The sequence below is a fragment of the Notolepis coatsorum genome, assembly GCF_963971535.1.
Source record: "Notolepis coatsorum genome assembly, chromosome: 1".
In the NCBI taxonomy this organism is placed as follows: domain Eukaryota; kingdom Metazoa; phylum Chordata; class Actinopteri; order Aulopiformes; family Paralepididae; genus Notolepis; species Notolepis coatsorum.
In genome coordinates, this window is record NC_140165.1 from 63,594,388 (window position 1) to 63,607,487 (window position 13,100).

Consider the following 13,100-nt stretch of genomic DNA (forward strand, 5'->3'; position numbering starts at 1 on the left):
GTGTGTGTGTGTGTGTGTGTGTGTACCTGTGCACCATGCTCAGACCCTCCAGGTGTGTGTGTGTGCGTGTGTGTGTGTGTGTGTGTACCTGTGCACCATGCTCAGACCCTCCAGGTGTGTGTGTGTGTGTGTGTGTGTGTGTGTGTGTGTGTGTGTGTGTGTGTGTGTGTGTGTGTGTGTGTGTGTGTGTGTGTGTGTGTGTGTGTGTGTGTGTGTGTGTGTGTGTGTGTGTGTGTGTGTGTGTGTGTGTGTGTGTGTGTGTACCTGTGCACCATGCTCAGCCCCTCCAGGTAGGCCATGGCCTTGCAGACCTGCAGGCAGTAGAGGACCAGTGTGCTGCTGCTCAGTGTGTGCTGGTGTTCCAGCAGGTAGGAGCCCAGCTGTCAGTCACAGGACCAGGTTACATGTTAGATACTGAAAGAGGCTGACTGCTATAGGGAGGTGTAGTGGTTACGTCATGGCCGTTTTTCGTGTTCCACCCTCTGTCCAACGCAATGTATTTTCCCCATTGCCCATTTCTAAATCGTCTCGTTTAAAACAAATAAAGCATTAACATTTGCATGGTGTACCTTTCTGTGCTTATTCATCCACAATCTATAGCTCAACATGAAAATATTCACAAGTAATCATAAAAAAAATCACTGAATTTTAGTTCAACCAAAAAAGCTTAAACAATAATGTTAGTGATAGAAGGGAACTCATTTTGTGCAAAAATGGAAAGCTTTTCAATTTCCATGTGGCAGAATTGTTACAATAGCCGATAATCCATTTTCCCAATGATAAATCCCTATACGGGTGGAACAACCAGTAACGTCAGTGTTGTGAAGGATCAGATTAAACCGAATATGTATATTTATTTATATATATATATTTAATTGTATTTGTATATCGTTTGATATCCCCTGTATATTCCTTGTACAATATGCATTGAATATCCCTTTAGTCTACTAAACAGCCCATAATAGTTTCATTCTACCATTGGACGAGAACCTGGCGCCAGGTTGCCATACCCCTAGGTCCAAGTTCAATCGTGCCGCCTAACATGTCGTGGCAAGCCCCGGTTCCGCGCAGGAATATGTCGGGCGAAATACGAATGGTACTATTTGTTCATAGCGCATATATATATGGCGCAAGTAAAGTAGAACTTCCTTTTTAGTCCAGTTCTTTACCCTCCAACAGAGTGACAGACGCAAAGCCTCCCCACGACGCACGTGTGGTGTAGTAAGGCCTACTTGGCCCAGAATAGGCATTGAGATATCGTGTAGATTAATAGTTGAATAGTCATAGTTTGGCACTATACCGTCGAGTTGGACGTATTCTATTAAGCTAATAATAGTCTATTTATGTATGGTGCATCGTTCAGTTAGAGTTCTAAAGTTATCAGTACCCCCATCGTTCCTGACGTTATCTGGACGCTTAACCAGGCTGGTCAGACCCCTAGTGGTGATTGCATCCGAGGAGCTCCGGGCCAAGAGCGACTGGACCTGTATATTGGATTACTCTACCCGGACGACGGCGAGCCTTCCACGGCTTGGATTATGCTTTGTGTGCTTTGATTATTCCATGGATAAAGGCCAACACTGCGGAGTGTTGGAACTACCCCCCGGAGAAGACTCCAGGTGAGACGGCGCTCGACACCAGTGAGGTCGCCTCACGTCTCTCCGTTGTGGACCGGCAGCCACCGTCCACAGAGGGTCCAGCTGTATTCGTCTGCGGCCCGAGGTTCTGTGGGCACCGTGTCCAAGACTTTGGATTCTCCCAAGACACCGTCGGCCAGATGGGATACCGCCAGCGGCTTCTCTAACCCCCCCCTCCTACTGTCTTACAACCAGCGGGACCCCCCCCCCCCCCCTTAGTGTATCCAGCTATAATCATTTAAGTACCATCGCTATCGTTTCCTAAATATTCCAGGTTGTATACTTACTCCCTGCGTAACCAGAGATTGGACATTCAATGTTGATTTACCTACGAATACTCATTTGCCATAAAAGTGCATATTTCATATTTCAAATCATAAATGTAATTAAGTGATCGTTGTATACACCCTTTGCTGTATTAAACCTTCGATTTGGTACATTTGTGTGGATTCGTTTCATCAGGTGGGAAAGTGTTCATCATACTTATATCTTGTACTGGGTGGCCAGAAGTTAAAGTACATGAGGTAGTGGTATTAAATATCATATCTAACAATACAGTCAGGGAATTGTACCCCTCAGTTACAATTGGTCCTTCGAACCGGATGGTAACTAGTGTAATATTAATATAGTGTTATTAATATCGAAATGGCCTATGATGAACACTCCACGAAACGATCCTCCTAACCTAGAACGCCCGCGGCGCAGACGACAGACACATCAGTACTTAGAGGCTTACACTGTCAGTCAACTACCTAGCCTTCGACAAACGGTAAACGCGGTAAAAGTAGAAAGTAAAATTATGTCTGACCTTAACGACCAGGTTTCCCCGACCACAGAGGCCCTAGTAGGTCCTCATGTAACTGACCAAGTTCACGGTGGGGACCAGGAGGGAATTGATATGCCTTTACCCCCCGCCACTACCCAAGAAGTAGTCCCCGACCAGCCCCGGGAGGAAGACAACCCTACAGAGAGAGAACTCTGCACGGAAGAAGAGGAGGAGAGCGCCGAGGAACTAGAGCTCCAGGACCCCCCAACGAGTACCCCCAGGAGCGGCTCACGCAGGAGCGGCTCACCTCCACAACCGCCTTCCCCCAGCGAAGCGGAGAGGATACTACAACAGGCGTTCCTCGTCAGCCTGACAGCCTCTACCGAACGCGACCGACTCCAAGCGCAGATGCTTAGCGAGCGACAACGTCTCCAAGCACAGGCGACCAGCGAGCGCGAACACCTCCAAGCACAGCAACGGAGCGAAGAACAGCGCACACGCCTGGAGATGAGACGCTTCCAGACAGAAGAGAATATGGCAAGAGACCGGGCCGACGCCCAGCGTGCCGCTGCCGGTGCCCAAAGAGACGCAGAGCGCGACAGACTACAAGCGCAACTAATAGAGCAGCTGATCAAAAGGACAACTCCCTCTCCCTCCGCCAGGGGTTCAAGGAACTCGTCGAGACAACAGTCAAGGGCAGCGTCTCCTCAACGAGCAAGCGACCCTGAACTTGACCAACAGACCGAGTCTAGACCCCCCGCAGACCCCCTTCCCATACCGGTCCAAGCGAGACCCAGCTACAAGGAAGGAGCGGCATACACTGCGGAGAAGCTAAATAAACGATTACAGGATCTGGAAGATCTGATAGAGGAAGAAGAGGGAGAAGAGGAGAACCAAGCCCGACGACAGCACAGTACTCCACCGGACAAGGAGGTCCCATACAGTCCAGGCTATACCCCCGCGGCGCTGCGCTACAGACCCCCGACTCTATTCACGGGTGAGCACGACGCACGACCAGCCCCGAGGAACAGCACCTGGACCAGCGGGCCATGGTACCCTGCCAGTACCAGCCCACAGCGAGGCGCAAGAGGGGACTCGCCCAGGAGGTCTCTCCCCCAACGCTCGCCGATGTATCAGCCATCCACGGCGTCATACAATGCCACACCGTCATTCCCAGACTTCGCCTATGAGAGTCGAGCACAGTACACGGAGCTCCGGATGTGCTTAGAGACAATGATGGTGGATGTCGCTGATGAACGCCACAAGTATGCAATATTACTGAAGCACCTGAAAGTACCGCGAGCGCACAATATAGCGCTAGCATATGCTACCTCTTCGACTCCATACACAGCGGCCCTTGCAGCGCTGGATCAGAGATATGGACGTATATGGGATTACGTAATCCAAGAGATAAGGCATATTGACCGCCTACCCCCAGCCACAGACAATCGCTCACTAGACGACCTGTCAATCAAAGTGCAGTCCCTGGTAGGGATGCTGGGAGCGCAACGGGAGAAGGGCATGCATGAGCTATACGCCAACTCTAACGTCGAGAGGATTTTGGAGAAGCTGCCACCCGCAAGACAGGAGCGCTTTAGGCGGCAGAGGGATTACCGGGATCCCAACGGCCCCGAGCCATCCCTCCTTGATCTAGCCGACTTCCTGGCGAGAGAAGTCAGCAGCTTACGACTGGACACCTTCGGGCGGAGCACGCCAAGCTCCAGAGAGGGACCCAGGAGAATAAATGATGGAAGAAGATCGGTGACTGTCATGCACCAATCAGAGTCAGTACCGAGCAGTAAGAGTCACAGCACCCCCTCGAGAAAAGAGAAGTGGAAGATAGCGTGTCCCTACTGTGAGAAAGAACACTGGCTGTCACAATGTGACCTATTCACAAAGATGAATGCAGAAGAAGTGAGTCAATGGATAAAGTCCAACCGGCACTGTTATCGATGTGCGCGGCCCCACATGGCAGCCGAATGCCGCCTAAAGAAAAGGTGCAGCCGGTGCGATGGAGCCCATCTAGATATACTGCACGAAAGCAACGGAAGACGGCCTATACCTGCACCACGGAGCGGCACCAAGGCAAGTGTCATGTACATTGACCCCGCCAGCAGCAGCGGAGCCCAAGTGCTCTTAAAGGTAGTCCGTGTGACATTGAGCTACCAAGATAAAGTCATGGACACTTACGCCGTCCTTGATGACGGGTCAGAGAAGACCCTTCTGCTCGCCTCCGCTGCGACCCAGTTGGGACTGCGGGGGAGCAAGAACGAAATGACGATTCGGACAATAAGAAGAGATTTAAAGACGATAAAGGGCGAGAATGTCTCCTTCACCATCGCAGCCAACGGGCAGCCAGAGCGACGGTACAAGATCACAAATGCTTTCACCAGCCAAGAAATAGGACTATCGCAGTACACCTACCCTGTCACCAAGTTGATGGATAAATATGTGCACCTGCGCCAATTACCTATCCCGCTCATAGACGGCGCTACCCCGACCCTGTTGATAGGCTCCGACCATGCAGAACTCATAGTCCCGATTGACCGGGTCCATACAGGCCCCCGAGGCTGTCCTGCAGCAGTCGAGACCCGCCTAGGGTGGACCCTACAAGGCCCCCTCGCTAAATCTCTCAACCGAACAGCAGCCACTAGCTGCTTCCACTCCAGAACGACAGAAGAAGACACCACTCTCCTGCAGCATGTCGAGAGGCTATGGACCCTAGAGACAATGCCCTTTAAGAACGAAAAGAAAGATATTCGCTCTAAAGAAGACATTTTCGCCATCAACCTACTCGAGCAGGGGACAAAGAGAGTCACAGTCGGCGGAGTGATGAGATACGCAACTCCACTCCTGAGGCGAGAGGGAATGCCCACCTTTCACGCAAAGAAAGACGCCACGGAGCGCTATCTACTGAACACAGAGCGGCGCCTAGCCAAAGACCCCGCTCAAGAGAGTGTGTACCGAGCTGAGATTGAGAAGCTAATCACAGCGGGACACGTAACAAAGATTGACATTAAAGAGGCCGATCAGACGACCGAATCATGGTACGTGCCGCATCACAAGGTCCATCACAACGGCAAGGATCGCATTGTGTTTAACTGCAGCTACCAGATCGGATCCCAAAATCTGAATAAAGAGCTCTTGCCCGGCCCCACACTCGGCCCCTCCCTACTAGGCGTGCTACTGCGCTTCCGCCAGGACAAGGTGGCTATAAGCGGGGATATCAAAGGGATGTTCTTGCAGGTGAGACTAGTAGAGGAGGACAAGCCTCTGCTACGGTTCCTATGGAGAGAGAAGATCGGAGATGAGAACCCATCCATCTACCAGTGGGAAGTACTCCCCTTCGGAACCACATGCAGCCCGTGCTGTGCTACCTTTGCACTACAGAAACACGTCACAGAGGACCCAGCAGCAGATGAAGAGGTCCAACACAGTGTGAAGAACAGTTTCTACGTGGACAACTGTTTACAAAGCGTCTCGACTCAAGAAGAAGCCGAGGCTCTCCTAATCAAGTTACGCGCCTCCCTAATCAAAGGCGGCTTTGATCTCAGGCAGTGGGCCAGCAGCGACCCGCACGTATTGCGCAGCCTCTCCTCCGCGGACAAGGCTGCCAGCAGCGAGACCTGGATGGCGACAATCCCAGGAGAAGCCCAAGAAATGACACTAGGACTAGTCTGGCGCTTCAAAACAGACTCGCTCCACTATAGACACAAACCCTTGGCTCCAGAGCAAGGAAGGTCGGCGGCGATACCGACCACCAGACGGAGTGTGTACAGAACACTCGCCAGACAATATGACCCGTTGGGATGTATTCTACCTTACACCACCAGGGCAAAGATGATTGTACGAGCACTATGGGACAAGGACCAGGGCTGGGACGACCCAATACCCGCACACCTTGCCTCAACATGGAGAGAGTGGGAGACGGAACTCCGCTCACTCCCAGGTGTCAATATACGCCGCAGCTACTTCCCATCCACAGTGAGGCCAGAGACATGCCAGATTGAGCTACACGTCTTCAGCGACGCCTCCGAAGTAGCCTACGGATCGGTGGCCTACTTGCGTGCCCAAGAGATGGGAGGAAAGATACACACTGCTTTCATCCTGGCCCGCTCAAGAATAGCCCCACGTAAGCAACAATCTATCCCACGTCTAGAGCTCTGCGCAGCCCTCGCAGGAGCGCATCTAGCCACGTTAATCCAACGTGAACTCACCATTCCGGTGCATAGAACAATCTTGTGGTCAGATTCCACGACCGTACGCACATGGATCAAGTCTGATTCATGCAGATACAAGGTCTTCGTGGGAGTCAGAGTCACCGAGATTCAAGAATTAACAGAAGAAGCAAGCTGGCGGTATGTGGACACCAAACACAACCCAGCTGACGTCATCACCCGGGGAATGTCTCTGGATGACCTAACCCGTCGCAACATCTACAGTGACGGACCAGCATTCCTCAAGCTCCCGGAAGGAGATTGGCCTACGCCCACCCCGAGGGAAGCAAGTAACGAGGAGGCTGAGAACAAGAAACCTATGTTCTGTGGACTGAGCACTGTCGCCTCCACAGACCCCAACATAGATGACTGCATTACCCTAGAGAGTGCGCAGCAAGGAACGTTCCTGCGGCACCACCCAGAGATTCAGTCCACCACTGACATGTCAGCAGCTGACTACGAAGAAGCAGAACTTCTTCTACTACAACGAGCCCAGAGAGACTCGTTCCCCGATGAGCTAGACTGTCTACAGGGAGGAAACCCCGTCCCATCAGACAGCAGACTGATTCACCTGGCACCAGAGAGTGACGCCCATAATCTCATCAGAGTGGGTGGTCGCCTGCGGAGAGCCCCCGATCTACCAGATGACATTAAGTACCCGATCGTCTTGAACAGCCGACACAAGGTCACAGAGCTGATCATAAAGAAATACGACGAGGATGTACACCACGCAGGAGCAGAGAGAGTCTTCGCGGAGATCAGACGTCGTTATTGGATATTGCAAGGGAGAGAAGCAGTACGGCGCTTCCAGCGAACCTGTCTAGACTGCCGTAAGTGGCGCGCGCAGCCCAGCATACCACGGATGGCTGACTTACCCCCCTGTCGCCTCCGAATCGGCGACAAGCCATTCCACTCTACAGGCATGGACTGTTTTGGCCCGTTGTATATAAAGAGAGGAAGAGGCACCGAGAAGCGGTGGGGTATTGTATTCAAATGCATGACCACCAGAGCGATACATATCGAGCTCCTTCCGACCATGAGCACAGACTCATTCCTTATGGCCTTCCGGAGATTCACATCACGGAAAGGAAAACCGTCTACATTGTTGTCTGATCACGGGACCAACTTCAAAGGCGGAGAAAGAGAGCTGAGAGAGAGCTTCCAAGCTATGGGCCCAGAACTTAAGACCCACCTCGCTCCAGCCCAGATTGACTTCCAGTTTAATCCCCCGAACGCACCCCACTTCGGTGGAACCTGGGAACGAGAAGTACGTTCTATAAAGACAGCCCTGTACGCCGTACTCGGAGCCCAGACTGTGGCGGAGGAAGTCCTAATGACAGTCCTCACGGAGATCGAGGGAGTATTGAACTCAAAGCCCCTTGGTTACGTCTCCAGTGATGTAGCAGATGTCGACCCAGTCACCCCCAACACACTCCTAATGGGGCGGCTGGACCCCGCGCTACCCCAGACAATGTACAGGCCTGAAGAAGCGAACGGCCGAAGAATGTGGAGGTACAGCCAAGTACTAGCTGACAAGTTTTGGAGCAGCTTCCTACTTCACTACCTACCGTCTCTACAGACCCGCCAGAAGTGGGTAAAAGAGAGAGACAATTTGACAGAAGGAACAGTCGTCATGATTATTGACCAGTCACTACCCAGAGCTATGTGGCCGGCTGGCCGCGTAAGCAAAGTGATCACCGGTGCCGATGGCAAGGTCCGAGCAGCTGAAGTACTCGTCCAAGGGCGCACTTACACACGTCCCGTGGCGAGGCTCATAGAACTGCCCCGACTCCCAGATACTATCGATGATGACCATGACCCCATGACTTTGTGAGTTGACTGACCCTTACAGCGGACCTCGAGTGGTAGACAGTGCGGTTAATCTGTCTCTGCTTAGCTAATTAGGTGGGACTAATTAGGGGGCGGCTGTTGTGAAGGATCAGATTAAACCGAATATGTATATTTATTTATATATATATATTTAATTGTATTTGTATATCGTTTGATATCCCCTGTATATTCCTTGTACAATATGCATTGAATATCCCTTTAGTCTACTAAACAGCCCATAATAGTTTCATTCTACCATTGGACGAGAACCTGGCGCCAGGTTGCCATACCCCTAGGTCCAAGTTCAATCGTGCCGCCTAACATGTCGTGGCAAGCCCCGGTTCCGCGCAGGAATATGTCGGGCGAAATACGAATGGTACTATTTGTTCATAGCGCATATATATATGGCGCAAGTAAAGTAGAACTTCCTTTTTAGTCCAGTTCTTTACCCTCCAACAGAGTGACAGACGCAAAGCCTCCCCACGACGCACGTGTGGTGTAGTAAGGCCTACTTGGCCCAGAATAGGCATTGAGATATCGTGTAGATTAATAGTTGAATAGTCATAGTTTGGCACTATACCGTCGAGTTGGACGTATTCTATTAAGCTAATAATAGTCTATTTATGTATGGTGCATCGTTCAGTTAGAGTTCTAAAGTTATCAGTACCCCCATCGTTCCTGACGTTATCTGGACGCTTAACCAGGCTGGTCAGACCCCTAGTGGTGATTGCATCCGAGGAGCTCCGGGCCAAGAGCGACTGGACCTGTATATTGGATTACTCTACCCGGACGACGGCGAGCCTTCCACGGCTTGGATTATGCTTTGTGTGCTTTGATTATTCCATGGATAAAGGCCAACACTGCGGAGTGTTGGAACTACCCCCCGGAGAAGACTCCAGGTGAGACGGCGCTCGACACCAGTGAGGTCGCCTCACGTCTCTCCGTTGTGGACCGGCAGCCACCGTCCACAGAGGGTCCAGCTGTATTCGTCTGCGGCCCGAGGTTCTGTGGGCACCGTGTCCAAGACTTTGGATTCTCCCAAGACACCGTCGGCCAGATGGGATACCGCCAGCGGCTTCTCTAACCCCCCCCTCCTACTGTCTTACAACCAGCGGGACCCCCCCCCCCCCCCTTAGTGTATCCAGCTATAATCATTTAAGTACCATCGCTATCGTTTCCTAAATATTCCAGGTTGTATACTTACTCCCTGCGTAACCAGAGATTGGACATTCAATGTTGATTTACCTACGAATACTCATTTGCCATAAAAGTGCATATTTCATATTTCAAATCATAAATGTAATTAAGTGATCGTTGTATACACCCTTTGCTGTATTAAACCTTCGATTTGGTACATTTGTGTGGATTCGTTTCATCAGGTGGGAAAGTGTTCATCATACTTATATCTTGTACTGGGTGGCCAGAAGTTAAAGTACATGAGGTAGTGGTATTAAATATCATATCTAACAATACAGTCAGGGAATTGTACCCCTCAGTTACAATTGGTCCTTCGAACCGGATGGTAACTAGTGTAATATTAATATAGTGTTATTAATATCGAAATGGCCTATGATGAACACTCCACGAAACGATCCTCCTAACCTAGAACGCCCGCGGCGCAGACGACAGACACATCAGTACTTAGAGGCTTACACTGTCAGTCAACTACCTAGCCTTCGACAAACGGTAAACGCGGTAAAAGTAGAAAGTAAAATTATGTCTGACCTTAACGACCAGGTTTCCCCGACCACAGAGGCCCTAGTAGGTCCTCATGTAACTGACCAAGTTCACGGTGGGGACCAGGAGGGAATTGATATGCCTTTACCCCCCGCCACTACCCAAGAAGTAGTCCCCGACCAGCCCCGGGAGGAAGACAACCCTACAGAGAGAGAACTCTGCACGGAAGAAGAGGAGGAGAGCGCCGAGGAACTAGAGCTCCAGGACCCCCCAACGAGTACCCCCAGGAGCGGCTCACGCAGGAGCGGCTCACCTCCACAACCGCCTTCCCCCAGCGAAGCGGAGAGGATACTACAACAGGCGTTCCTCGTCAGCCTGACAGCCTCTACCGAACGCGACCGACTCCAAGCGCAGATGCTTAGCGAGCGACAACGTCTCCAAGCACAGGCGACCAGCGAGCGCGAACACCTCCAAGCACAGCAACGGAGCGAAGAACAGCGCACACGCCTGGAGATGAGACGCTTCCAGACAGAAGAGAATATGGCAAGAGACCGGGCCGACGCCCAGCGTGCCGCTGCCGGTGCCCAAAGAGACGCAGAGCGCGACAGACTACAAGCGCAACTAATAGAGCAGCTGATCAAAAGGACAACTCCCTCTCCCTCCGCCAGGGGTTCAAGGAACTCGTCGAGACAACAGTCAAGGGCAGCGTCTCCTCAACGAGCAAGCGACCCTGAACTTGACCAACAGACCGAGTCTAGACCCCCCGCAGACCCCCTTCCCATACCGGTCCAAGCGAGACCCAGCTACAAGGAAGGAGCGGCATACACTGCGGAGAAGCTAAATAAACGATTACAGGATCTGGAAGATCTGATAGAGGAAGAAGAGGGAGAAGAGGAGAACCAAGCCCGACGACAGCACAGTACTCCACCGGACAAGGAGGTCCCATACAGTCCAGGCTATACCCCCGCGGCGCTGCGCTACAGACCCCCGACTCTATTCACGGGTGAGCACGACGCACGACCAGCCCCGAGGAACAGCACCTGGACCGGCGGGCCATGGTACCCTGCCAGTACCAGCCCACAGCGAGGCGCAAGAGGGGACTCGCCCAGGAGGTCTCTCCCCCAACGCTCGCCGATGTATCAGCCATCCACGGCGTCATACAATGCCACACCGTCATTCCCAGACTTCGCCTATGAGAGTCGAGCACAGTACACAGAGCTCCGGATGTGCTTAGAGACAATGATGGTGGATGTCGCTGATGAACGCCACAAGTATGCAATATTACTGAAGCACCTGAAAGTACCGCGAGCGCACAATATAGCGCTAGCATATGCTACCTCTTTGACTCCATACACAGCGGCCCTTGCAGCGCTGGATCAGAGATATGGACGTATATGGGATTACGTAATCCAAGAGATAAGGCATATTGACCGCCTACCCCCAGCCACAGACAATCGCTCACTAGACGACCTGTCAATCAAAGTGCAGTCCCTGGTAGGGATGCTGGGAGCGCAACGGGAGAAGGGCATGCATGAGCTATACGCCAACTCTAACGTCGAGAGGATTTTGGAGAAGCTGCCACCCGCAAGACAGGAGCGCTTTAGGCGGCAGAGGGATTACCGGGATCCCAACGGCCCCGAGCCATCCCTCCTTGATCTAGCCGACTTCCTGGCGAGAGAAGTCAGCAGCTTACGACTGGACACCTTCGGGCGGAGCACGCCAAGCTCCAGAGAGGGACCCAGGAGAATAAATGATGGAAGAAGATCGGTGACTGTCATGCACCAATCAGAGTCAGTACCGAGCAGTAAGAGTCACAGCACCCCCTCGAGAAAAGAGAAGTGGAAGATAGCGTGTCCCTACTGTGAGAAAGAACACTGGCTGTCACAATGTGACCTATTCACAAAGATGAATGCAGAAGAAGTGAGTCAATGGATAAAGTCCAACCGGCACTGTTATCGATGTGCGCGGCCCCACATGGCAGCCGAATGCCGCCTAAAGAAAAGGTGCAGCCGGTGCGATGGAGCCCATCTAGATATACTGCACGAAAGCAACGGAAGACGGCCTATACCTGCACCACGGAGCGGCACCAAGGCAAGTGTCATGTACATTGACCCCGCCAGCAGCAGCGGAGCCCAAGTGCTCTTAAAGGTAGTCCGTGTGACATTGAGCTACCAAGATAAAGTCATGGACACTTACGCCGTCCTTGATGACGGGTCAGAGAAGACCCTTCTGCTCGCCTCCGCTGCGACCCAGTTGGGACTGCGGGGGAGCAAGAACGAAATGACGATTCGGACAATAAGAAGAGATTTAAAGACGATAAAGGGCGAGAATGTCTCCTTCACCATCGCAGCCAACGGGCAGCCAGAGCGACGGTACAAGATCACAAATGCTTTCACCAGCCAAGAAATAGGACTATCGCAGTACACCTACCCTGTCACCAAGTTGATGGATAAATATGTGCACCTGCGCCAATTACCTATCCCGCTCATAGACGGCGCTACCCCGACCCTGTTGATAGGCTCCGACCATGCAGAACTCATAGTCCCGATTGACCGGGTCCATACAGGCCCCCGAGGCTGTCCTGCAGCAGTCGAGACCCGCCTAGGGTGGACCCTACAAGGCCCCCTCGCTAAATCTCTCAACCGAACAGCAGCCACTAGCTGCTTCCACTCCAGAACGACAGAAGAAGACACCACTCTCCTGCAGCATGTCGAGAGGCTATGGACCCTAGAGACAATGCCCTTTAAGAACGAAAAGAAAGATATTCGCTCTAAAGAAGACATTTTCGCCATCAACCTACTCGAGCAGGGGACAAAGAGAGTCACAGTCGGCGGAGTGATGAGATACGCAACTCCACTCCTGAGGCGAGAGGGAATGCCCACCTTTCACGCAAAGAAAGACGCCACGGAGCGCTATCTACTGAACACAGAGCGGCGCCTAGCCAAAGACCCCGCTCAAGAGAGTGTGTACCGA

The 13,100-nt window shown here is 52.2% G+C and overlaps 1 protein-coding gene across 1 annotated transcript in view; it reads right to left on the reverse strand.

Moving 5' to 3' along the window:
• Positions 1-13,100, reverse strand: part of LOC311235746 (protein-tyrosine kinase 2-beta-like) — a gene marked incomplete at its 5' end in the record, with an annotated part of 197,699 nt that overhangs the window by 111,510 nt on the left and 73,089 nt on the right. Inside the window, one exon of the mRNA XM_084323215.1 lies at positions 265-380. Within this exon, the coding sequence (XP_084179341.1) occupies positions 265-380 (116 nt within the window). The remainder of the gene's footprint in view (positions 1-264; positions 381-13,100) is intronic.